This window comes from Lipophrys pholis (assembly GCF_963383615.2).
Source record: "Lipophrys pholis genome assembly, chromosome: 14".
Classification (NCBI taxonomy): Eukaryota; Metazoa; Chordata; class Actinopteri; order Blenniiformes; family Blenniidae; genus Lipophrys; species Lipophrys pholis.
This window is the reverse complement of record NC_137633.1, coordinates 26,099,979-26,127,526: the sequence shown is the minus strand read 5'-3', so window position 1 is coordinate 26,127,526 and position 27,548 is coordinate 26,099,979. Positions and strand designations below refer to the sequence as shown.

At 45.8% G+C, this 27,548-nt stretch overlaps 1 protein-coding gene across 1 annotated transcript; it reads left to right on the top strand.

The window, feature by feature from the left end:
- The first annotated feature begins 4,030 nt into the window (after positions 1–4,030).
- Positions 4,031–27,342, top strand: abcb9 (ATP-binding cassette, sub-family B (MDR/TAP), member 9). Its single transcript, XM_080480407.1, has 11 exons — positions 4,031–5,125; positions 6,568–6,682; positions 9,267–9,397; positions 17,622–17,827; positions 18,882–19,079; positions 20,637–20,765; positions 21,027–21,215; positions 21,809–21,982; positions 22,702–22,864; positions 25,114–25,250; positions 25,925–27,342. The coding sequence occupies exons 1-11, from the start codon at positions 4,468–4,470 to the stop codon at positions 26,228–26,230; spliced, it is 2,406 nt and encodes an 801-aa protein (XP_080336533.1). The 5' UTR covers positions 4,031–4,467; the 3' UTR covers positions 26,231–27,342.
- Positions 27,343–27,548: the final 206 nt, after the last annotated feature.

Here is a 27,548-nt window from a genome sequence, read left to right as displayed (position 1 = left end):
GTCAAACGTTCGCAGAATGGCCTCAGAATCGATAGGAAGGAATATCATGATGAATGTTCATCAGGGCAAGTCCACTCAGCCTCTTGTCTGTCATGGTGATCTGGAGGGACGTTTTCAATCCACGTAAACAGCTGCATGAATGCTGAGCATTGGCAGTGGACACGGGCATTGTTAGGAGAACCTTCACCACAGTATACACGTTAGGATAAAAGTCTGCAGTTAGTCTCAGCACTTAGAGAATGTCACTGGTGACAGGTGAATCATCCGTCAGCTTGCTGTGCTGCCTCCATAGCGCCAGCTCCACGTCTGCAGTGTCAACCCTGGGCATCAGTGCACCATCCTCCTTTATCTCCATCCATAAATCATCTGTCAAAAGTGGCAATTTATCGGGGAGAAGGTACTGGGCTTTAAGACGTGGTAGTGGAAGGCATACTCTGTCTCTCACTTCTGTGGTCCGGTGGTCGATGAACGGCAAGAAACTGGTCCTTTCCCAGGACTCTTGTGGGTTTCTGCAGGTGTGTTAGACTCTTGAGCTCGTTTTTTGGCAATGCAAGGAAATGCAGCGAGCATGCTTTTCCCATATTTTGCCGTATGTGGAGTCCTCTCTTTTTCTCTCAAGCACCGTCACCAGATCTGTGGCCATTTGCGCAGCCATAGGCAGTTCTCAGTTTGGGTTCTGTAGCCCATCGCTCATTGGTGGGAGGCAGCGATGAAGCTCCTGAGTGCTGATGAGGCAGACGATGAACTGAAACGTCTTTATGGCCCCAGTGAGCGAGGAGGCGGTGGAGCTGCACTTGATGTCAGAGTCCATTTTCAGCTCAGCCACTGTGGTGAACACGTCCTCGTAGTTTTCGATGGAATCTTGACTGTTTGGTTTCAGTTGAACAGAGTCCGATTTCCAGCCGTTTTGAGTTCATTAGCCTGAACACAGCCAAGGTCGTCTTCAGACGCAGCATTCGCTGCTGCTGTGTGTCCTCGGCTGGCTCGGGGCTTGGGTCTGCAGTGGCGCCAAAGAGGCAGAGGAGCTAGCAGCATTAGCGAGCTTGCTCATCTTCCCGTCCTGCCTCACTGCTGCTTGCCCCAAAATTGTCCCTGCTCTGGGGGGTGAAGGTAGCAGGCGTAGATCTTTTTCTTTCGAATGCCTGGAAAAGGCTCAACTGTCTTTTCAACATTTCTATAACACAGACCAAACCGTAATCGCCACAGAGGCGGTAGGCTACGTAGTGTAGAAGAAGAATATAGCGCCAGAATTCAAAATCACAGAGTGACAGATGTAGAGATGGCGGTCTTTACGGAATTCATAGGTCTTCTCTATCAGCAGACGAACGGTGGAGATGTGGTCTGTTGTGGAGCGGTTGGGTATGAAGCCGGGCTGCTGGGGACGGCGGCTGCTTCTGATGGCTGGGAGAGCACGAGTGAGCACGAGTGAGCACGAGTGAGCACGAATGAGCACGAGTGAGCACGAGTGAGCACGAGTGAGCACGAGTGAGCACGATCCCAGTAAAGAGGGATAGGCCTCTGTGGCACCCTTGTGTTTCCAGGGTAGGATAACTCCTCTGGTCCAGTCGCTGGGAAGCCGCTCTGTCTCCCACACCTGATTGAATATGTGGGTGAGCCACTCTGCGATGCTTTCACCGCCTGATTTTAGCATCTCAGCAGTTATTGCACAGATGCCGGGGGCTTTCCTGTCCTCGTTTGGAGGACATTAATTAAGCAGAGTTATTTTAATGCCCCCTAAACTTCCAATTACCACCACATACCGCCCCTCCTTATCACAGACGTTTGTCTCATGACAAAAATAAATAGAATTTATTAAAAAGAACTGTGACTCTTTGTCCCATTGTGATATGAGGAGCTATACTTCTCTGAAAGGTTTGTCTCCTGGAGCATCGCTGTGGCACCGTTCAACTTTTTTAATTGGTTGAGCTCTTTTCTCCTCTTAATGGGGAAACTCAGCCCTTTAACATTCTAAGTAACACAGATTAGATTATCCATCTCGTTATCTTGTGCACTTATTCATTATAACCCTGTATTGTTTCACACATTTCCCGTGGGCTCACCACCCGCAGGAAGGTTCTTAATGGGTGCTATGTGATCTGGGTGACGGTGCTCAGACTGACACCCCCACCACCCGGAAACGGAGAAGAGGGAGAAGATGGATGGATGTTTCACACATGGATCATAAAAAAAAGATCCGTTTCAGTTTCAGTTTATTTGCCACTTGTAGTATGAAAACCACATTGGAAAATCATTTGCAAGGAGCTCAGAGTTCAGAGTTCAGAGTTCAGAGTGCACTGTCAGCATTTAAAAAGACATAACGTAACGTAACGATCCATAACGTCCATAACGTAACATCACGTAACGTAACGTCACGTAACGTAACGTAACGTAACGTAACGTAACGTAACTTAACGATCCATAACGTTCCATAACGTAACTTAACGTTCCATAACGTTCCATAACGTTCCATAACGTAACTTAACGATCCATAACCTTCCATAACCTTCCATAACATTCCATAACGTTCCATAACGTTCCATAACGTTCCATAACGTAACTTAACGATCCATAACATTCCATAACGTTCCATAACGTAACTTAACGATCCATAACGTTCCATAACGTTCCATAACGTTCCATAACGTTCCATAACGTAACGTAACGATCCATAACATTCCATAACGTTCCATAACGTAACTTAACGATCCATAACGTTCCATAACGTTCCATAACGTTCCATAACGTAACGTAACGATCCATAACGTTCCATAACGTAACTTAACGATCCATAACGTTCCATAACATTCCATAACGTTCCATAACGTAACATAACTATCCATAACGATCCATAACGTTCCATAATGTTCCATAACGATCCAGAAACTATCTCCACTTCTGCTGCCCGGCGTTCTCCACCTTTCCTAAAGTAGTTTATGTTTCACTCCAGGAGTTCTGAGCCTCTGGATCTTTATTTTGTTTAAACTGTGATTGTTCAGACGGGAGACGGAGGATCTCCTCACACAAGACCCCAGTAGCTCTGGAGCATGAGCAGTCGGCGGCCACAGGTCACGTCTTCACAAAATTTGGGCTGCACGGTGGACCGCAGAGGGGCGGAGCCTAGCACACGGGGGCGAATGACGATTTTCAGACCACTGCGCACACGTGCCTTGCAGAGAGCATGGATTAGCCAAGAATGGCGTGAACGCGCACTTATCACAAATATCCACACCTGGCTTGACTAAGAGTCTCTTCATCCTGACTCAGCAACCAATTAATCCCAGAAAGCTTCAGCCAGGCTTTGTCAAGCTGCTCATTTATCCTGGACGTCTTCATCCTACTTCGGTCCAAAACCCTCCTGGACACTTTAGGTTTTGGTGGAAACTCATGAAAACTGCTCTTTAGGTAATGAAAGTTGCAGACTTCCAGCCGAAGTAAAGTGCACAGTTTGGGATTCAGAGTCTTGCTCAAGGACTCCTCGGGATGGGGAATCGAACCGGCAACCTTCTGATCCAAAGGTGCCCTAAAAATGCAACGCAAACCCCCCCACCCACCCCTTTTTTTTTTTTTTTTTTTAATCAAATTTTATTTAACAGTGATCCTAAAATAACATAACAATAATATGAAATAATCAAATAATAAATTATTAAATAATAAGTTGAAAGAGTGGATTATTTAAAGGTTAAAATAGAAGTAGTAAGTCTGTACTGTTAATTAAAACACCATCTGGATTAGTGTGTCATATAAAACTAATTTCTATATTTTTAGATTTATCTAGTTTGAAAGGTTTCCTGCTTTGTCGGAAAAAGCAGAATAATTAGACTTTTAAAATGTTGCCGTGTTTGTTTCTAACGTGCTGCTCTTGAACGCACCCTCAACACCTGGTGGGCGGGGCCACCATGAGCTCAAAGACCCTTTAAAAGATAATGACATCTTACTGTAATCGGTTTTCTCTGAACGAAATCTCCTGCTCGTTCCGACCCGGAAGCGGCTCGTTTGAATCCGACACCGACGAAGCATCGCTTCTCAATTCACGATCTTTGACGCCGGCGTCAACCTAATGCTAAACTTGACGCGTTAAACTGCGACTGTCGTCCTGTATTTACCGGGATATTGTCGCTTCCCTGGACTTTTTTGAAGCGGATTTAAACGGACTGAAGAGTGTAATCTGTGCGGATTGTGTGACATGGTGGCGGTCTGACGCTGCGGCGGCTGTTTGGAGCTTCTTGACTGAACCACGTTCCAATGTGAAGCAAAGAGAAGCTGCAGACTTTAATCATTCATTATCCAGGAAGGTTCAGATCAGCTTAAATGACTTTACTCTGGTGTTAAGTGAAGTTAAGATGAGCTGAAGCACAGGAGTAACGGAGTTCATAGATTGAAACGTGGGGATTTATTTATTTAGTAGTATTTATTTGTTGGTAAGATCTCCGTTCTAATGATCAGGGATTCATATCGTTGGTATTAATCATGCATGTTAAAGTTCCAGTGGTCTGCACTGTGTTCTTCGTCCTCCTGGACGTCTCCATCACCTCGGTCCTCTACGTTCACGGATGGCGTTGGTCCACCTTCACAGAAGATGCTGTGGACTTCAGCATCCTGCGCTGTGAGCTGGACCTGTGGGGGACGGTGCTGCTCCGAGCCTGCCTGCTGCTGGGCGCCGCCGCCGGGGTGACCTGGAACCAGCTGGACGGCCCGCCGCGGGTCTCCACCTGCACCACCGCCATCCTCCTGGTCTGCATGGTGATGGTGACCTACGCCCTGGCCAAGCTGCTGATGCTGAGCGAGCTGGGCCCGCTGGGCCAGCGGCCCTGGCTGCTGGGCCTCACCGGCTGGACCTGTGCAGCCTCGCTGGGGGTCACGATGCTGTGGAGGCTGCTGGGGAGCGGAGGAGGAGGAGGAGGAGGAGGAGGAGGGAGGAGATCTGAGGATGCTGAGAAGCTGCTGGAGACGGCTGGGGAGGAGGAGGAGGAGGAGGAGGAGGTGGAGGTGGAGGAGGTGCAGAGGAAGAGGAGGAAGGAGGAGCCGAGCAGCTCTGGAGCCACGCTGGGTCGTCTGCTGGCCTACTGCAGGAAGGACGCCGGGCTGCTGTCGGTGGCTGTGCTCTTCCTCCTCATCTCCGCCGTCTGTGAGTTTCCTCAACAACCCCGTCGTTGTAAAGCTGCTCGCTCACACGTGGAGGCTCCTCACAGCAGGGGGGGGGGGGGGGGGTCAAACACATTGTAGCTCTGGATCCACACTCATTTTAAATTCAAACTTTAAAGTTTTTCTTGGTTGTGGTGCGACGTAAGTACACATGATGGAAATATCTGTGTTTTATGAAATCTGAACAATTAGTACCAACGACTACCGTAATCTCAACATAAAGCCGACTTCAGTGAGCTGTTTCTCCTGTGGCTGTTGCATTCTGGGTGTTTTCCCACCCTGACAGCGGCTTTGAGGCTCGTTAAGGTGAGTACTCAGTCAAACACATTGTAAGTCAGCGGCCACAAGCAGTCCAGTTTCATCTTGAGGGATAAATTGTGCCATAATAAGCTTGGAATTTAAACGTTAAAGTATTTAGCTGTTGTGGTGTCGCGTGCCTGATGGGAATGTCAATTTTCTTTTTTTTTCAAAAAACAAACAATTCGACCCAAAAACGACAACAATCTCAACATAAGGCCAATTTGAATGAAGCCTTCTGGTGCAAAATGTCCAGAAAACTTCAGCTCTGGGTGCATTCTGGGTGTTTTCCCGCCCTGACAGCGTGGCTTTGGGGTTCGTTTCATATGGTTCATAAGAGCATCAGTGATATCTCAGCTCCAGTCTCAGCAATGTGTCGCGACTCTCAAGAAATTAGTTATAAAAAAATCTGTTTTCTTTTGTAATTTCTAGAATTTGCTTTGTAGTTTGGTCGGACTGGAGCCTCCTGCGAGAGATTAGGTGCTCCAACGTTGTATATTCTTTAAAAGATTCTGCTTTGGTTTCGTCTCCATGGCAACAGACGCTGACGTCCTTTGGTCTCCTCCATGAGGTGCCTCTCTCATCCGCTTTGTATGGGACATTATTTGGCAGTTTCTTGGGATTTATTCAGAAACGGTTAAACGTTAACGTCTCAAAATATCATGGATTGATTCTTGGATGATGATAAATCGATTTCATGCAATTCGGCTGAGTAGTTTTTGCAAAAAGTTGGTGAAATACATAAGAATAATCCAATAAAAACTTGCAGACAATAACATAACTGTCCACCTCGTCTGCTGGTGAAGGTAATCAGGATTTCATCAAAGACTTTTAATAGAAATAGTAGTTGATTTATGGTAAATAAGATCGTATGTAAATGAATATGTGAATCAGTCAATCAGTGAAGTAAAATCTGAAAGTTTTACTTCCATCAACTGAAGTGTCTTTAGGCTCTGATTTAATTCTTGAGTTCACAAGGTGGATGGACAAAAAGCTGAAGTTGCTTTAGATCATGAAAAGAGTTCAGCGACTCAGTGGTTCAGTGGTTTTGTGTCTTTATGAGTCTCCACCTCTGAAAACACTGATAAGATATGAGAAGGTTTCATCCCTCTGACCTCTGACCTCCAGGTGAAGCCTTCATTCCCTTCTACTACGGCAAGGCCATCGAGAGCATCGTGGTTCACCAGAGCATGGAGTACTTCACTGAACCCGTCGCCACTCTGGCAGCTCTGGCAGTGGCCAGGTGAGTGTCTGCTCAGCATCCATCCATCTGTCCATCCATCCGTCAATCCATCTGTCCATCCATCTGTCCATCCATCTGTCCATCCATCCATCCGTCCGTCCATCTGTCCGTCAATCCATCCATCCATCCATCCATCTGTCCATCCATCCATCCATCTGTCCATCCATCTATCCATCCATCCGTCTGTCCATCCATCCGTCAATCCATCTGTCCATCCATCCGTCAATCCATCTGTCCATCCATCCGTCAATTCATCTGTCCATCCATCCGTCTGTCCATCCATCCTTAAATCCATCTGTCCATCCATCTGTCTGCCCATCCATCCATCCGTCCATTCATCTGTCAATCCATCTGTCCATCCATCCGTCTGTCCATCCATCCATCCCTCCCTCCCCCTGCCCAGTTGACCAGTCAACAGACTTTTAACAACTTCAGTGAAGATATTTAAGAAAAACAAAGAGCCATTCTTTAACCAACGTAAAAAGTGGGATGAAACTGGATCGTGCTCTTCTTGACCTTTGACCTGGTGGTGTTATGAATTATCCTGTAGGTATTTTTGTGGCTTGAACCACTTCGACCTGTAAGTTTTATTAAATAGAAAAGTCTTCAGCCTGAGTCAGCCTCCCTATTGCACCTGGAGCTGCTTCCTCATGGGAGGAGCCTGAGAGCAGGAAGCTCCGCCTCCATTCGACTGGTAGAAAACCTAGAAACCTCCAGTAAGCCAGCAGTATTTTTAAAGGTGTTCTCTCAGAGAAAAATACAAGAAACACTGCAGTTTTGTGCTTATTTGGCATTACTTTTGTCTACTTTCAACATTAAATGACTCCTCTGTTCAAATAATAGTAATAATAGTAATAATAGTAATAATAGTAATAACAGTCTTGTAGGGGAACACTTTGTATTCATCACGCTGGTAATTAGAATGTTTCTGATATTTGGTGGGACAAGGCTGACATTTGAAGGCTTGAGCAGCACTCCAGTGAAAACACAGGTGAAACAACTCAAAGCTGCTCGAGCGGCTCTGAGAAAGTCGTGGGAGTCATGACACTCTGGAGGCCGCCATCTTTGTTATTGTCCATCTATTTGCACATGAGCAGGAGAACTATTTTCTCCGTCCGTGGTGCGCACGCTCGGCTCACGTTTCCACGACTTGTCGGTTTCCCCGTGTGCACGACGACGAGCCCGAGTGTGTCTGAGGAGTTTCACCTCGGGAGACGTTCTCCGAAGCAAACGAGCTCCGTCGTCATGTAACCCGAGGAATCTCAGTCCTCATTCACACGGCAGAGGAATGAGACCCACCTCAGATTATTTTACTCGCAGTGACTCATCAGACCTGTTTCGTTTTGTGTTAAAGCTCCATTCAGATGTTTCCCCACCAGACCAGGCCTCGATCATACCTGGAACCAGTTCCATGTGTTCCTACATCGACTGCTTCGTCATTGACGTCTGACTGACTCCGGCGGAAGCGGCTCCGCCAGAATAAAAGCTGTGCCCTTTTCTTTCCTTAATCTTCCTTCTTTCCTCGTCATGTCGTCTCGATTCTGTCGCTCGTATTTAACAACCACTGGAAAATGAATCTACACGCCGAACAGCGTTGCCAGATATGGAGGGTATCCCCCAGTTAAAGAGCCAAACTCTCTTCCCTTTTAACTTTATTCCTGCATTTGTGTGTTTACGGCGTGTTCTTTAATAAATATAAATTAGTTTCAGGGTTTTAACAAGATTCCCACACAGGCTGAGATCTGGGCTGGTTTTTATTGTGGTGTGACTTTTACCTTGAAACGGTGAGTCACGTCTGGCAACCCTGGTGCTGACCAGCGGTGTCATGAGTAAATGGCGTGTTGCTCAGCGTGACTTCACGTCGTCTTCTGAGGCCTGAAAACATCCGGTCTGATCACGTTCCCACGGCAGGTCGCATTCGAAATGGTGACGTGAAAAAATCTGATCCCAGCAAACAATCTGAATTAAGCATCAAGACCCTGCGGTGTGGGCGGAGCCTGAGTCATGTGATAAACAGCCTCTAAAAGGACTATTAGCACTGGCGTCATTACATCTAAAATGGTGTAAAATGTCTCATGTTAATACTTCTTGGGTTGTGTCTGGCACCTTGGTGAGCAGCTCTTATCTCGCAAACTTCAACAAACAAAAGAAAGAAAAAAATTTTATTTACTGAACATGAAATTTCAAAAAGTGTGATTTCCAGACGAAGGGAAAGAAAAAGAGATGCAGAGCAACCGGAGCTCATGAAAGTGGTTGAAGAAAACAACTCAGCTTTTATCAAGAGAAAAGTTTCTCTGAGTAAATTCAAGTCCGCTTCTGTCTCGGCTCTCAGTACTTCATTCTTCATGTGGTCCTTTGGGCCCCTGCTGTATAGGAGGTGGACGGACAGTCCTAATGTCTCCTCCTGCGGCCGCTCTGAGTGACTCAATACACCGTCTTGTGGTGTAAACTGGTACTGCACAACTAAACGTTTTATTTGTCTCATTTTATGAAGTTCTATCCATTTAGTTGAGGCTAAAATATTTCACACAGTCTCGTTACGACCTCTCTGACCGGCGCTCCTCTTCCTCCTCTTCCTCCTCAGCTCTCTGGCGATGGGGGTGCGAGGAGGCGTCTTCACGCTCATCTTCGCCAGATTAAACCTCCGACTCAGAAACCATCTGTTCACGACTCTGATGAGGCAGGAAATCGCCTTTTTTGACGACAACCACACCGGTAACACACACACACACACACACACACACACACACACACACACACACACACACACACACACACACACACACTGAATAAATCAACCTTTGAACTGACCATCATAAAATATTCTCTCTCAGTATTTCGATCCTGATGCGTGTGAAGCTTTTAATATTTGACATTATGTTGAATCAGAATTTGATTGTGTCCTGATCTAAAAGTGAGGAGAGGTGATTCACCCTCAGATTACATAATCCTATACAACCTGGTTTTAATCTGATAGATTTAAAAGCACTGACCAACCACTCACTTCCACACCAAAGAGCCAGGGTGAAAGAAGGTCAAGATGTGGTCAAGGTCGCCAGATCCTGCTCAGGAGCTGGTCCCAGTGGAGTACCATACCTCGTGAACAAGAGGGACCTCAGACTCTGGCGCCGGCTGTGGAGATTCCCAGGAGTGTGGGTCCTGAAAGAGAAGGACTGAGTCAACATTGAGCAGTTTAGGACATTTCTCAGTTTGTCTCCAAACACCTGACCGGGGTCCTTCTGAAGAACTACGTCGATACCTCCATGCAGAAGGATGAGATTCTCGGGGTTATGGGCTGCCTAGAACGCAGCGGTGTGGTTACTCAGCCTATTGGAGAAGCTCGAGAAGGACAAGGTGAGGTGGCTCTGGTTAGACCTTGCCAATGCTATTGGCGCCATACCACACAGTCTGGTCCAACAGCTTTGGAGCAACACCACATCCCAAGTACCATCAAGGATCTCATCATGGATTACTATGACCTGAGGTCTCACCAACTGGAAAAAGGCATCATCCCTAGCTGTACGGTCTCAGTGACCCTCTTCGCCTTGGCCATGAACCTACTGGTCAAGTCAGCTGAGGTGAGTGCAGAGGCCCAGTGACGGATGTGGAATCCGGCAGCCCCCCCATCAGAGCTTTCATGGATGACTTGACAGTAACGACCACGTCAGACCCAGAAAGCAGGTGGATCCTAAAGGGCTTTGAGAGACTGACTGATTCTGCTTTGGTCCTAACAGTATTCAGATCCTATCAGATACTGAGAAACCAATAAAGAGTCTCGGGAAAACCTTCAATTGCTCCCTGGAGGAGGCTGCCTCCATCAAGACCACCAACAGAGAACTAGAGGGCTGGCTGAAGGCTGGTGACAGATCTGGTCTTCCTGGAAAATTCCAGGCCTGGATATATCAGCATGGAATCCTACCCAGGATACTTTGGCCATTGCTGGTATATGAATTTCCACTGTCCACAGTCGAGGGGTTTGAGACGAGGAGTTGGCTGGGTCTCCCAAGACATTTAAGCAGCAGTGCCCTCTATGGCAACGGCAACAAACTGACCCTCCCCTTCAACAGTATCAGTGAGGAGTTCATGGTTGCCAGAGCAATAAAGTTGAAGGACCCAAAAGCTTAACCCAGCCCATCCAACCTTTTCTGTTTGGAAAGTGGACTCACCATCACGTGTCTTGTGTCAAGGAAGAGGAACTCTGGAGCACGTCCTCAGCTGGTCCCAAAGCACTCGGGGAGAGTCGTTACCGCTGGCAACACGACCAGGCGCTGAAGGTTATCGCCCAGTCCACCTGCAACTAGGGATGGGGCCGATCCAATCCAGTATCGGTATCGGGTTCCGATATCAACGTGATTCACGGATCGGAAATAATAATAATGGCTTGGATTTATATAGCACTTTTTTCACGCTGACTCAAAGCGTGTCCAGAGACCATTATTCATTCATACCAGTCCCACCAGTGATGCTAAGCTACGTTGTAGCCACAGCTGCCCTACGGCTGCTGACAGAGGCCTGGCTGCCATTTTGCGCCAACGGCCCCTCCGACCACCACTAACATTCATGCACCATTCATACGAGGCAATGTGGGTAAAGTGCCTTGCCCAAGGACACAACGACAATGACTTTTTGATAGAGTGGGATTCGAACCGCCAACTCGACTCTACCACTGAGCCACGATCGCCCCCCATTTTTGATCCATTCCTGAGCCTCGTCTGCTTTACTGTTTCTGAAATGACTCCACAGTGGTTCCCTGCTGCTGCTCTGCTCGCTGGCTGCAAACTGTGGACTGGATTTCCTGAAGGGAGGCGGGTCTCAATGAGACCAGGAGGAATGAGTCAGGAAATCCATTCCACAGTTTGCAGCCAGCGAGCAGGCTAGGGAAGTAGCACTGTGCTATCCAACTTTCCATGACAACATGTTGCTGTTTGGATGGATTTTACACTCAAAACACCTCAAAGCAACACAGCAACGTGCAATGTTTGCAAAGCAACAGCAACATGCAATGTTTGCAAAGCAACACAGCAACATGCAATGTTTGCAAAGCAACACAGCAACGTGCAATGTTTACAAAGCAACAGCAACGTGCAATGTTCGTAAAGCAACACAGCAACGTGCAATGTTCGCAAAGCAACACAGCAACATGCAATGTTCGCAAAGCAACAGCAACGTGCAATGTTCGCAAAGAAGCACAGCAACGTGCAATGTTCGCAAAGCAACAGCAATGTGCAGTGTTCGCAAAGCAACACAGCAATGTGCAATGTTTACAAAGCAACAGCAACGTGCAATGTTCGCAAAGCAATACAGCAACATGCAATGTTTGCAAAGCAACGCAACAACATGGATGTTAGCAAAGTAACACAGCATCATGCAATGTTTGCAAAGCAACACAGCAATGTGCAAAGCAACAGCGCAACGTGCAATGTTTGCAAAGCAACGCAGCAACATGCAATTTTTGCAAAGCAACACAGCAATGTGCAAAGCAACACAGCAACGTGGATGTTAGCAAAGCCGTAGTCCAGCGAGGCGGCGCTCTGCAGCCAGACATCAGCGTTTTCAAACTCCAGCTCTCGGAGGAGAACAGCACTGACATCAGAACAATGAACAGCAGCTCCTCCAGGCTGTCAGCAGGCGATTCACACCTCTGTGAAGCTGCGTCCTACTCCACGCTAAACTCCCTGAAAATAGTCCCAATGGTTGGAGCTGCGTTAGAACTGGAAACATTGTGTTGCTGCTGCCTTGCTAAAGAATTTCCCCGGGGATTAATAAAGTCATTCTGAGCTTTTAAAGATAGAACTAGTTTATTATGAGATGATGACGTCACGCAGACCCCCACATTGTCCACATGGAACAAAAATACTTTGTACTGCTTCCTTTTCTGACCTGATACTAACCTCAAGTTGTCTTTTGAGAGAATACATGTATACTTTAGTACATTTCATACTTTACTGTAGAGAGGAGTTTATTACAGCCTCATATAAAGTCAACAATGATTAGAATAATATTAAAGCAAACAGCTCTGGTATCAGAATCGTATCGGTATTGGCAGATATGCACATTCACGTATCGGGATTGGATCGGATGTGAAAATGGTGGCTCGGTGCTTCCCTACTGCAGCGCCATCGACCAGAGCAAGTGTCACTGACCACCAGCGGGACAACATTCAAAGCGATGGAGAGGGACAAGCCGTGGATTAAAGGCTTCTTGGGCGAGGGAGTCTGAAGTTGAAAGACCACTTGATGAACCCAGGTACTATCATCGAGACACGTATCCTACTGTCAAAAAGTCTGGTCATTACTTTTATTACTTATTATAGTACTGTATGGATCCCAGAGGGACTAGCAGCCACACAGAGCAGCGCTCGGGGTCCAGGGTCTGGCTCAGGGACCGCCGCTGCAGGTTTTTTTGGACTGTAGGGGAAACTGGAGTACCTGGACACACACACACACACACACACACACACACACACACACACACACACACACACACACACACACACACACACACACACACACACACACACACACACACACACACACACACACACACACACAAATGCAAACTTCACACAGAGAGGAGAGTTCTGAGCACTGCACTCAGAAAAAAAATGGATTACATTAACATGAAATGTATTTGTGTTTCAAAGTGTTTTTATCTATGTATTTCTATGTATTATGTATCATATGGCCGTATTTTTCATCCCATTTTATCCTTATTCTGTTTCTTTTGACGAATGTTCCATTTTTTTAATGATATGAAACACTGACTGGTTCATGTGTGGTGCAATGCAAATAAACTAGACTTTAGAAGAACATGCAAATACATCAGTTTATACTGATACGGAGAGCAGCAGAGCAGAGCAGGAGAGCAGCATGACGGGATGAGACACACCAGCAGCCTGCCCCGCTCCGCTCCCGTCACCATCACAGCCTCACCATAGAACCAGCCTACCCTCTCCTCGTAGTCTCTTCTCTCCAACAACATCAATAATAGGAGATTCCATCACCAGAAACATCCTCTTCTTCAACACAATCACACACTGTCTCCCCGGAGCCGCGGTCCCGGTGATCCTCGGTAAACTCCCGGAGCTTTTACGCTCTCTTCCTCCTCCATCACCAAGTTCTAGTCCATGTAGGTACTAATGATACGGCCCGCCGGCAATCCAAAGTGACTAAGAAGGACTTTAATGAGCTTTTTAAGTTTTGAAGTGACTGTGGAAAGTCTGTTTTTATCTCCGAGCCCATTCCCACACTTGGTCGAGGCTCAGCTCGCTTCAGCAGAATGTTAAGCCTGAACACGTTCCTGACTTCAACCTGCAGAACCACAATTTAGGTTTTGTTGATAACTTTAACTTGTTCTGGAACCGTCCCTCCTTCTTCCTCCTGACGGACTTCATCCCAGCATGCTGGGGAGTCACATATTAGCTGCTAATGTGCTCCATACGGTACATTCGTCCCCTCCAGACTGACGGTTTACATTCCATGGACACGCCCCCGAGTGTCTTTCCTTGTAGACTCCTCAGGCTGCTGTTGGCAACACCAGCACCCCCTACTGTCCTTTTCTGTCAACTACATCCTCATCTGTGTTCTCAAAACTAAACTTTCTTCTTGCTGCCCCCTCACCCTCCAACAACCAAAGCCTTCCTGTGGAGACTGTGTCTGTCCCACCACCATTTTATCTAAGACAAGATGAATCCCACAGGAGAGGAGTTAATCATAGGAATCTGATAAAGATCTAAACTACCTCCATAGGTAAACAAAATCCCACAACAATCAGATGTGGACTGTTAAATATTCGTTTTCTATCGTCTAAATCTTTACTTGTAAGTGATCTGATAATAGATGACTAATGTGATTTCTGTCCCCTCACTGAGACCTGGTTAAAAAGAGACGAATATCTCAGCCTAAATGAAGCAACTCCCACCACTCATGTTACCATCATATCCCTGGAGGAACTGGACGAGGAGGAGGAGGAGCATCTATCTATAACTCTAGTCTTCTTATTGATCCCAGAACTAAAACTAACCAGACATCATTTGAAAGTCTCTCTTTGAATCTCATGACTCTGACCAGAAAACCCAGCAGCAGTTCTACTTGTCCTAGTGTACCGTCCTCCTGGACCATACTCTGAATTTCTGTCTGAATCCTCAGACTTTCTCTCTACTTTAGTACTGAGCTCAGATAAAGTCATTATAGTGGGAGACTTTAACATTCATGTTGACAATGAGCCTTAACATTGCATTTAGCTCTTTATTGGACACAGTTGGATTTTCACAGAAGGTGAATGAATTCACTCATTATCTTAATCACACGCTTGATCTTGTCCTCACTTATGGTTTTGACATTGATCAATTAATGGTTCTTCCCCACAACCCTCTGTTGTCAGATCACTTCCTGATATCATTTGAATTTACATTAGCTGGCTTTATAGCCCCAGAAAATAAATTGAAATATAAGAGATATCTATCAGACAATGCTGTAGCCAAATTCAGGGAAGTACTCCCATCAATACTGACTTCAGTTCCATCCATGGATCCAGCAGTAAACAGCTTTAGCCCTACTCAGGCTGACTTGGTTGTAGATGGAACAGCAGGCTTACTTCGCTCCACACTTTTCCATTGCTCCCTTGAAGATAAAAGCAACAACTCAGAGGAGGATAGCTCCATGGTACAATGATCATTTGAGAACTTTAAAGAAATCAGCACGAAAATTAGAGAAGAAATGATACCTAACTCAGAAGTATTTCAAACAGCTTGGAGAGATAGTTTGTTAATCTCCAAAAAATCCCTTCGCAAAACCCGAAACACCTACTACTCCTCCTTAATAGAAGAAAACAAGAACAATCCTAGATTTCTCTTCAGTACTATAGCCAGGCTGACAAAAAGGCACAGCTCTGTAGAACCTCATATCTCTTCAACTTTGAGCAGTAATGACTTCGTAAACTTCTTTAATGACTAAATTCTAACTATTAGGGATCAAATTAAAGACTCACTGCCCAGTGCAGTCGCAGATCGATCAACCACATCTTCAGACTTGTTAGTGGAGCCTGATTTCCAGTTATCCAGCTTCCACCCTATAGAAGTCCTTGAGTTCTCCTCAATCGTGGCTTCATCTAAACCAACAACTTGCCTGCTAGATCCAATGATTAGTACATCAATACTAGATCAGATCAACATATCTTTATTAACAGGTTATGTACCACAAGCCTTTAAGGTTGCTGTTGTTAAACCTCTTCTTAAAAAACTTAACCTTGACCCAGATGTCTTAGAAAGTTACAGGCCAATATCCAACCTTCCCTTTATTTCTAAAATCCTAGGAAAAGTGATTGCAAGTCAGTTATGTGACCATTTATGCAAAAATGACCTGTCTTTCCAGTCAGGTTTTAGATTCATCAGAGCACAGAGACTCTCTGGTCAAAGTTACTAATGATCTTCTCGTAGCCTCAGACAAAGGACTGGTCTCTGTTCTGGTCCTGTTAGATCTCAGTGCTGCATTGATACTATTGATCAGAACATCCTACTACAGAGGCTACAACACATCTTCGGGCTTAAAGGTACAGCACTAAACTGGTTCAGATCATATTTATCAGGCAGGTTCCACTTTATTCATGTTCACGATAACTCTTCAGTCCAGACTAAAGTTAAACATGACGTTCCACAGGGTTCTATCTTAGGTCTTATACTTTTCACTTTGTATATGCTTCCTGTAGGAATATAATTAAAAAGCATTCGATGAACTTCTATTGTTATGCAGATGACACACAAATCTATTTATCTATGAAACCAGACGATATTAACCAACGTTCTAAACTAGAAGCTTGTCTTGAAGACATAAAGGCTGGATGAGCCGTAATTTCCTGCTTCTGAACTCGGATTAAACTGAAATTATTATATTTGACCCAAAACATCTGCGAGAGAAATGATCTAAAGATCTAGTACCACTAGATGGTATTACTTTGTCCTCCAGTACCACTGTGAGGAACCTGGGAGTTCTTTTGGACCAGGATTTATCCTTCAACTCCCACATTAAACAAATCTGCAGGACTGCCTTTTTTCACCTCCGTAATATTTCCAACATTAGAAACATGCTGACTCAGAGTGATGCTGAAAAAGTAATCCATCATTAGTTACTTCCAGAGTAACTATTGTAACTCCCTATTATCAGGGTGAAACAATAACGGCTTCAAAAGTCTTCAACTGATTCAAAATGCTGCAGCCAGAGTCCTGACAAGAACCAGCATCAGAGATCACATCACTCCAATACTAACCTCGCTTCATTGGCTCCCTGTTCAATCTAGAGGAGAATTTAAAATCCTCCTTCTAACTTAGAACGCTCTTAACAACCAGGTTCCATCATATCTTAAAGAACTGACGGTCCCAGATCTCCCCAGAAGAACACTTGGTTCTCAGAGTGCTGACTTACTGGAGGTTCCTAGGTTTTCTAAAAGTAGAACGGGAGACTGAACGTTCAGCTTTCAGGTTCCTCTGATGTGGAACCAGAACACAGTTTCAGTTAGGGAGGCTGAAACAGGCTCTACTTTTAAGACCCCCCCTCCCCCCACCACCTCTCTCTCTACCTCCCCTACCCGAACCAGGGTGGGTTTCCAAGGTTTGAATCTCCCCCTCAATCTATCGCTCTCTCTATCCTTTCCTCTCCTCTTATCCCCTCCCCGCAACCAGTCAGCAGAAAGCCTCCACCTCTGAGTCTGGTTCTGCAGGTTTCTTCCTGTTAGTTTTTCTTTCCACAGTCGCAAATAAATCTGCTGCTCATGTGGATTTGTTGGGTTTTTCTCTTTTCTCTGTTAAAAGCACCTCGAAATATCCGTTGTATTTGGTGCTATATAAATAAAGTTGAATTGAATTGAATTATACCCTCGAGCGCTGAGAAAGTTTAGAAATTTGATTTCAAATTCATTTGCATTATGTTCTGTGCCCTCGGTGCAGGCGACATCCTGTCGCGCCTGTCGGCCGACACCACCCAGGTCAGCGACCTGATCTCCCAGAACGTCAACGTGTTCCTGCGCAGCGTCATCAAGGGCGTCGGCTTCTTCATCTTCATGTTCGGGATGTCCTGGAAGCTCACGCTGGTCACCGTCATGGGCTTCCCCTTCATCGCCCTCGTCTCCAGGGTGTACGGCGAGTACTACAAGGTGCTTCATCCTCCGCTCCTCTGATTGGATTCTGCAAATGTTTCTTCTTAATCCAGCATAAAGTACTATTTATACGACGCAGGACTTGTGGTTCTTGCACACGACACCGAGGCTCCTGTTTGTTCGTTTGATACATTTTCAGTCCGCAGGGCAAAGTGAAGGCTCGTGGTCCAGATCCAAACAAACCACCAAGACATTAGTGAAAAGTCCCAAGAAAATATTGATTAGATTTTTTTTAAACAATTTTCTTAAGATATGATCAAAATAATTCAATGTATTTTTTACATTCTGTTTTAAATTATTAAGTGGAAAAAATGATGAAAAAAATGAACCTTAATGCTGAACATTTGAATTTATATTAACCTTTTATTGAGGCCATATTGAAATAGTTTTGAGAAACAAAATTTCAATCAGTTTCATCAGGGGACGTATTGATATTGATTTAAGTTAGTAAAATCGCTGTTTGAGCTACTTGTTATGCAGTAAAATCTGTTTTCAGGTTGAAAGAATTTGTGAATTTTATTATCTATGGCAGCGGTGTCAAACATCAGGCCTGTGGGCCGAAAGCGGTCCACAAGAGTTTCCAATGCGGTCCGTCAGGAATGTGTTGAGGGGAGCCGACACTGAGCCCCAGCTGAGGAAGCATGAACACTATCGGTGGTCAGGGTGTACAAACACTCAGTAGTAGAAGGTTTTTTTGCACCAAATATTGACATTTTCATCACGGAAACTCTGCACAAGACGGAAGAACCTTCAAAGTTAAATGTGGAGGTTATTATGGCTAAAATAGTTAAGCCACTGCAGACGAAGCTGGTCTGAATGTGGCCCGGAACTAAACTGTGTTTTAAATAGTCACTGAATAAACCCACATGTTTCACTCTGCTGCTTATCCCACAAATGCATGTTGATCTTGAATGCAGCTCTATTGATCAGGATCTCTACAAGTACAAGATCAGAAGCATCATTATTGAAGAAAAATACAACAAACGTTTCAACCGGCGTTTTACAACTATTCAATGTTCTTTGTTGTCATTTTCTGTTCCACTTCCTTCAGAAAGTGGCCAAAGAGGTGCAGACGACGCTGGCGGAGGCCAATAAAGTGGCGGAGGAAACCATCTCGGCCATGAGGACGGTGCGCAGCTTCGCCAACGAGGGCGGCGAGGCCGACTCCTACTTCGCCAAACTGTCCGTCATGTTCCAGCTCAACCAGAAGCAGGCGCTGGCGTACGCCTGCTACATGTGGTCCAGCTGTGTAGGTCTCTTCTTCCCTGACCAGTCGGTCACCTGGAGCATGCTGAGGCCGATAGTGTGGCTCACTGCAGGAAGGGCGCACGCACACACACACACACACACACACACACACACACACACACACACACACACACACACACACACACACACACTGAACAAACTGGGGGCGTTCAAGAGGTACAAAATCCAAGCAAAGTAGATAAAGTTAGTAGAGCAAAGATACAACTTTGAGTACCGGTTCAAATATTACCCCTCCTCTTTAAGAGTCTCATTTTTCCCAGGAGGCATCTCTCTTTTATTTTGTCGTCTCAGGTTGAAGGTCAGGCCCTCCATGCTCTGAATATCATTGACTCTGGCCTTCCGTTGGTTAGCGGTCGGCGGGTCTTTGCTGAGCCAGCGCTCAGTTAGAGCGTTTTTACTGTTTGTCATAAAGATTATGAAAAGAGATTTATCAGCTGTGGACAACCTCTGATTCATGGTTCCTAGATAAAAAGTTGCACATCAAAGCCAAGAACATTTTGAACCATTGGTTGCTGGTCTCCCAACAAAGCGTGGAGAACCTAGAGAATGTGGGTGTGGTGTGCAGGCGGTGGTGCAGCAGTCTGCCTCAGCTTTAGGTTGGGGTTAGAAAGTATCAGACAATGTTTTTCCAGGAGAAGTCCCTCCACATTTGTGAATCAGTGGCAGTTATGTCACTATTAATAATAGAGTCCCGTTCCTCTCACACTATTTCAACCCCCGATTCCTTTTCCCATTTCTGCTTTATGTAGGAGGTGGAGTGACCTCTTCCAATAAACACCACCAGTTATCTTCTGAAGCAGTTTTGGTTTGTAGGCTTTTACAAACATTTGTGTTTGAGGGTATGTATAAACAGTCGTATTGGTCAAGATGGTGTTTTTCACACAGAGTATTAAACTCTCTAAAGTTCAGATGATCCATCATGAGGCCCAGTTTAGTAACAATGGAGGAAACTTCTCCCACAGCTGATTTGAAATGAGGACCATGGACTGGCCACATTAGATGGCCAGTTTCTTCCTGAACTTTGCCTCGTTTCAATAGATCTAACCAGACACTTGGAGTAAATCTGAATCTCACATTGTTTAGCCTGCACTGGATTCCCCAGTAAGCTCTGTGATGGTTTGTTTGACAGCAACAACTCTGGTCTTCCATTTTGCTATATAATCATTGTTACTCCAGAGCGTGAGTGGTCTTATCTGTGCTGCTAGAAAGTTTTCTCTGAGGCATGGCAAGCTCATCCCCCGTTCAGATTGAGGTCATGTAGAGTTTTAAATCTTATTCTTGGGGCTTTAACGTTCCAGATAAAGCGAGAGATGGAATAAATAGAGCAGTCTGGACAAAATATTGGTTTTTAGTACCATTATTCTGTGAGCCAGACCCAGGGTCAAGGAGCCCGTCTGTCCAGATCACTTCTAATGTGTGTGTGTGTGTGTGTGTGTGTCTGTGTCTGTGTCTGTGTCTGTGTCTGTGTCTGTGTCTGTGTCTGTGTCTGTGTCTGTGTCTGTGTCTGTGTCTGTGTCTGTGTGTGTCTGTGTTCCAGATCTCGGAGCTGGCTCTGGAGCTCGCCGTCCTTTACTACGGCGGTCACCTGGTGGTTTCTGGTCAGATGAGCAGTGGCGCCCTCATCTCCTTCTTCATTTACATGCTGGTGCTGGGAGAGTGTCTGGAGGTGTGTGTGTGTGTGTGTGTGTGTGTGTGTGTGTGTGTGTGTGTGTGTGTGTGTGTGTGTGTGTGTGTGTGTGTGTGTGTGTGTGTGTGTGTGTGTGTGTGTGTGTGTGTGTGTGTGTGTGTGTGTGTGTGTGTGTGTGTGTGTGTGTGTGTGTGTGTGTGTGTGTGTGTGTGTGTGTGTGTGTGTGTGTGTGTGTGTGTGTGTGTGTGTGTGTGTGTGTGTGTGTGTGGTTGTGACACGTTGCCTCCTGTGTGTGTTCAGAGCGTGGCCTCGGTGTACACGGGCCTCATGCAGGGCGTGGGCGCAGCAGAGAAGGTGTTTGAGTACCTGGACAGGAAGCCCGAGCACCCGGCCGACGGCGCCGAGGCCCCGGACTCCTGCGCCGGCCTGGTGGAGTTCAGAGACGTCACGTTCGCCTACCCGACGCGTCCCGAGACCGACGTTCTCAAGGTGGGTCTCCACCGGGGCTCTGAGTCCTGCAGCTCCACCACGCTCCACCACGCTCCACCACGCTCCACCACACTCCACCACGCTCCACCACGCTCCACCACGCTCCACCACACTCTCACAATATGTCAAGGAAATAATTCCTTTTCTGTTTTCTCTGCCGTCACACTGACTTTCAAAAATGGTCCAATCTCCAGGATGAAAATAGATACGGAAGGTAAAACAGCTGAGTCAGCCATAACTTAAGGAAAAGAAAGAACTCCTGTAACTTTTGGGAAACGTCTTATAGCAGTTCTAAAGTCCCAACGAAGAGCTGAACAGCCCAGATGTATACCAATGATAAAAACAGATAGTTATGTAATGAAATACATCTAAATTGCAAAAATATATCGGAATGCAACTTTATGTTTTTGTTTGTATAGCAAATTGTTGAAACAGTTTTTTTCTTTATTCTATATAATTGACGTGTTTGCGGCTCCAGACAAATGTAAGTTTTGGTGGAAAACTGCTGGCGGCTCTACTCGATTTGCCCCAGAGGCTTTTTTTTGCTGGGGTTTGACTGAAGCCAGTGGGAATGGCGTGTCCTTCCCTTCCAGGGAGTGTCCTTCACCCTGCAGCCCGGCCAGGTCACCGCCCTGGTGGGTCCCTCGGGCAGCGGGAAGAGCTCCTGCGTCAGTCTGCTGGAAAACTTCTACCTTCCTCAGCAAGGCCAAGTGCTGCTGGACGGGAAACCCGTCGACACGTACAAACACCAGTACCTGCACTCCAAGGTCAGCCTGCCTTCAGTCTGCTGCGACGACGAATCGAGGAAAATGTCGGGTCTTTTCTGGACTCATTCTGTAGACGACGAGTCACTTTGGTTTAAACTCCTCACAATAACACACAGACCTGCATTCCACACGGATTTTCAAAAAACCTTCTGCTCTCCAGGCTAAAACAGCCAGAATAGCTGGAAGTGCTTAAAAAGGACAGACAAGAAAAACTGTCCGTCTAAACTCTTTAAAACTGCTTGTTCTGTTTCTTCTCAGAAAAAGAGCAAAAACGAAAGGAAAGTAGAAAAGAAGAAAATATTTTATACGATTTCTGAGAAAGAAGAAAAAATGTGAAAAAGGAACAAAAGAAAATAAGGAAAGAAAAAAGCATTTAGAAGAAAAAATTGAAAAAAAAATACATAAAAGAAAAAAATTGAAAAATTTAAGATAAAAAAAGAAAATGAGCAGGGCTCCTCTTTTGGTCATGAAAGTTGCAGACACCTGGTTTGTTTTAATTGATTATCTCTTACTTGTTTTGGAATATGGACAAGTACCATTTTTGATCACATGTACAGACCTGGTACTGGTACCGATACCGGTACCAGTATCGGTATCGGTACCAGTATCAGTACCAGTATCGGTGCATCTCTGAGGAATACGCTTCACGAGTCTGGAAACAAAACCAGCCGCTGTTTGCGGGATCAGGTGGTCATGTTGTTGCTGTTTCCTGCCCACAGGTGGCGCTGGTGGGGCAGGAGCCGGTGCTGTTTGCCCGCACGGTGCAGGAGAACATCACGTACGGCCTGACCGACGCCCCCTCGGAGGAGGCGGTGCTTCAGGCTGCAACCAAGGCCAACGCTCACCACTTCATCTCCAGCCTCCCCAAAGGCTACCAGACTAGTATGATCAAACACGACTCACACTCTTATTCTCTACCAGGTTTTCCTCCATTAAATCATCTCATCAAATGATCTATTAATACATTCGTGTTCTGCAACTTCAAGATTTCAGTTTTTACAAATGTCTCGATTCACCGTGGAGCTGAAGATGAACGTCACTATAGAAATCACACTTACTATTAATACAATTACTTAAAAACTTTTTATTTATCTGATGTTGATTGATTTGTTTCATGCATAACGTAGCACTAGCATTGCATTAGCATTGCATTAGCATTGCATTAGCATGAAATATTCAATAGAATCATCTGTGTCGGTCTTCACATATTTATCATTATTATTATTACTATTGCAACTACTATTACTACTACTACTACTACTAATAAGCCCATGATCACAATATAGCCTTGTACCCTATAACCTTCAGTATTCTAAGTTTCTAGCTCCTCCTTAATTTTCCTCATTTGAATATTGGATCATAGGAGCTGCATTCAGAATCTGCTGTGTCTGTGTGAGCTGGACTGGCTCCGCCCACACATGCCCATCTTGGGAAGAGGAGGAAGTGCTTCCTCTGGTGGTGCCATGTGCCAGAGCAGAGCTGCCTAATTGTGGGAGGAGTCAAAGGGGAGGGCCTACCTTGATTGGGATTGGCTAAACCCCCGATGACACTACCAGGGGTCTCAAACTCAATGTACCTGGGGGCCGCTGGAGGCAGAGTCTGGGTGAGGCTGGGGGCATCAGGGGTTCCAAACGTCACTATTAACAGTTTTAATGATTTCTCCTGAACATGAACGGTTCTTCTCAACACGGTTCCTCTTGCCTCCTCCTCGCTGCCAGAGACTTGGCAGCTCTTCTTCTCACACATCTGAGCCACGCTTGTCTCTAGAGAAGAAGCAGTTGAGACCCTCAGAACGTCTCGAGCTGTGGAGCGCCACTTTTCCATAAATCCAGTCAATAAGTCCGACTATTTGCGGAAACGGACTTTTATGATCATAACATAATGTGAAATGGAACAACTCCGTAAAGCAGAGAATCCCCGCCGACTCTTTACGTCCTTAAAACACGAATCCATGCAGAGAATAACACGCATGTAGAGCTTCTCACATGTGATACGAGAACAGCAGAAGGTTTAACTTTGACGCTCATCGATCATCAAGAGCGCCATGGCAGGACGACACCCCACACAAGACAGCAGCTAAAACGCGACGAACAGAAACTCCCATGATGCACTGCAGCGACCAGCTCCGCGATCGCGGAGCTGGTCGCTGCAGTGCATCATGGGAGTTTCTGTACGTCGCGTTTTAGATGCAATGATCGGGGTTTATATTAGGTTTGGCGTGTTGGTACTGACTGTGTTGTGTTTTTGTTGCTTTGCTCATCTAGTTTACTTTGGTTTATTAGCTGTTGGTGGGCAACCAGGAGTGGAGAGGGTCTTGTGTGGGGCGTCGTCCTGCCATGGCTTTCCTGTTCTGTGATGTCAAAATAAAAGCTCAGCTTTCACGGTATGCGCAGCAGAGGCGATGTGCTCATCGAGCCGAACCCTTTCACTGTCTGCCGTTACTGCAAAGCGACTGGACGTTTAACCGACTGGACTCGTGAAAAACAAGTCACGTCTTGTGTTTACAACCAGAAAACTTTAGAATCTCGTGCACTTAATTGTAACGAGATGACACAACGTCAAACTGAGTATTAACACCGGCATCGGAGGTCCACTCCAGTCGCGGGCCACCACAGCGTTATACTTTTATAGCAAGGTGCGGGACACGAAATATCGTCCCGCAGGTCGCAAGTTTGAGCCCCCTGCTATATAGGGTTTGATTTCTGATTGGCTGGTTGGAGCGACACACTTTATTAAACCTGAAACCAGCCGGGGAGAGAGAGGACAGACTGTCTTCACTTCTGGGACGTCAGTCCAGGTATGGGGACGAGTAGTACTGCTGGGGAACCTTTAGGAAGTGAAGTTTGAATCATGTGACCTTTTAATTAATGAGAAATTCTGTTAACAAGCAGAATTGTTGCTCGAACTAAACAACTAATAATGTCTAGTAATAATCTAGTTTTTGTTTCTATCAGGACATGAAGAGACGAGACTTCAGGTTTGCCGTCATGTGTTTTTTTTAAATTTCATTTTAGTGTAATATAAAGTGATCTGACCACCGATAATACTTAAAAAATGAAATTTAAAACATCGTTCCAGAGTCACATTCCTGCCGATGTAAAACTAACGAGCGATGTTCTTCCTTCCTTGAGGTGTCGGGGAGAAGGGCACGCAGTTATCCGGCGGGCAGAAACAAAGGGTGGCTATAGCCAGAGCGCTGATCCGCGAGCCGCGAGTTCTGATCCTGGACGAGGCCACCAGCGCTCTGGACGCCGAGAGCGAGCACATGGTGAGGGAACCACCGCCCACGTCCGGCTTGGTTTCACGCTGCTGTCAGGCGGCCCAGCACATGCATGGAAGAGGGATCATGTGGGACGTTTTTTTTAACGATGTTGGGTGTAGAAACATTATAGTCCCGGTGCCGCCTGCGGTCCAGTTTAATCCGGTAACCCCGGATCTGACGGTGAGACGGTGCCGGTAGAACAGTACATATGAACTTGTGAAGGTTTTGTTTGTCGTGTCGAAGAGTATTTGTGATGAAAACTTTGATATTTTCACAAAACTAAACGATTATTAACAAAAAATAAGAACAATCTCAACTTAAAGCCAATTTCAATGAAATCCAGTGAAAGCTTCTCCTGTCGCTGTTGCATTCTGGGTGTTTTGACAAACTCCCGCTGGCGGCGGCCCTGAGGCTAGTTTGCTATTGAAAGTACTTTTCTGTGATGTTTTTCTTTGACCTTTTGACCTTTTGGCCGGACTAGAGCCTCTTGGCGGTTTTGGCCACGGGGCTCATGTCTTTGATAGAAAACTTGATTCGGGTCGTTCGTCTCGTTCAAAAACGCGTTTTACTGCGTCAGATTGACCTCAACAGTATTTGACGTGTTGAAGGAAGCGTCTGTCCTCCGTCCCACCGGAGCGACGGAGACGTTTGAGCGCCGTGTCTCTGTGGTTGTGCCTCAGGTTCAGCAGGCGCTGACTGACATCATGCGGGAGCACACGGTGCTGGTGGTCGCCCACCGCCTCAGCACGGTGGAGAAGGCCCACAACATCATCGTCATCGACCGCGGCCGCGTGGCCGAGCAGGGGACCCACAGCCAGCTGATGGCCGCCGCCGGCCTCTACTGCAAACTGGTGCAGAGGCAGGTCCTGGGCATGGAGACGGGCGCCGACGTCCCCAACAAGTCCCAAAGCCCGGCGTCCGACCGAGGGCGGAGGAGGAGGCGGAGCAGCAGCACCAGCGAGCCGGAGAGCGCCGCCCGATACTGAGGAGGCGCCGCCGTCTGCCCGCGTTGGCGAATCGCTCCGATCTCATGCTGTCGTCAGACTGAAGCGTCGTCCAGGCAGAAAGCAGCACGATCCGACCGGCAGCGCCGATCTGAGACCTTTTCACCTTTTCTACTAAAGAACAAAATTATAGTTTCTGGAAATGAAGAAAAAAATCATCTAAAAAACAAACAACAACACTTTGTTTTCATCTTCAATCACTTTTTTCATGGATTTTCCCATTTTAGCCGTTCAGCTTCCAGTTGTTGGAGCACTTTGAGTTCTACTACACATTTTTTTATTTCCCACTTTTTTCTTCATGTCTTAGTTTTTTTTTAGTTTTTTTTATAATTGTTATGTTTTCTTTTTTTCCTTCTTTTTATATTTCTGTTTTCATTCTTACATTTTTGTTTTTCCCCCTTTGTGTTTTTTTCCGTCTTTCTTTTCCCCCCCGAAATCCGTCTTGGTGTTTTGTATTATTTTAGTTTGCCTTTTCTTGCAGTAGAATTCTTTTTGAGTGGTTTTATCCAATGTTTTTCTATCGTCATCTATTCTGGCTCTTTATTTTGTGTATCTATTTTTAGCCTTGAGATGAGACCAGTTTTATACCAGGCAAATAAAACGAAGCTGAAAATCAAATGGTTTTTTTTTAGATAATATCCTGAAAGCTTGATGGAGCTGCTGTAGAGCCACATGTGGCTCCGCCGCCGCCGGTTGCAGACTCCTGAGCCCATCAGAGATTTAGTTTTAATTCCAGCGGAAATCAGTAAAACTAGAAACTTGAATGAATCTCCGGTTCGTTCACAATCTGCTGTTTCAGCTTTAATACTGCAGCAGATTCTGTTTGTTGTTGTTTGTTTTTTTGACAGCACCCCATCAAACTACATTATTCATGTCGTCACGTTTTTCTTTGTTTTTTTTTAAAAAAGCTGCTCGTTTCAATTCTTTAAGAACATTCTGCACTGAGTACAAAGAACTGACGTGTGCCTTGTGTGTGGAATCTATTTATGAGATCTATGATTGTCTAACTACATGGTGCATCTAATATTGACATTAGAAATGCATTATGCACTTGCAATAAGTTCTGTAAATATTAAATGGAGGTGATGAAGTGTAACTGCAGCCTGTTTTTCCTTTCATCGATCTGACGTGTTGAGCTGAAGCCTCGTGCTGCGTTCACGGACATCTGGGAAAAATGAACTTCAGGTTTTAGCTTCAAACAACGAGTTTATCCACAAAGGAATAGTCAACATGCTCATCCCACAGATGCATGGCTGAGATTCAGTTGCGATGTGTGCCGAGCTGGAAGTTTCGGCAGTTC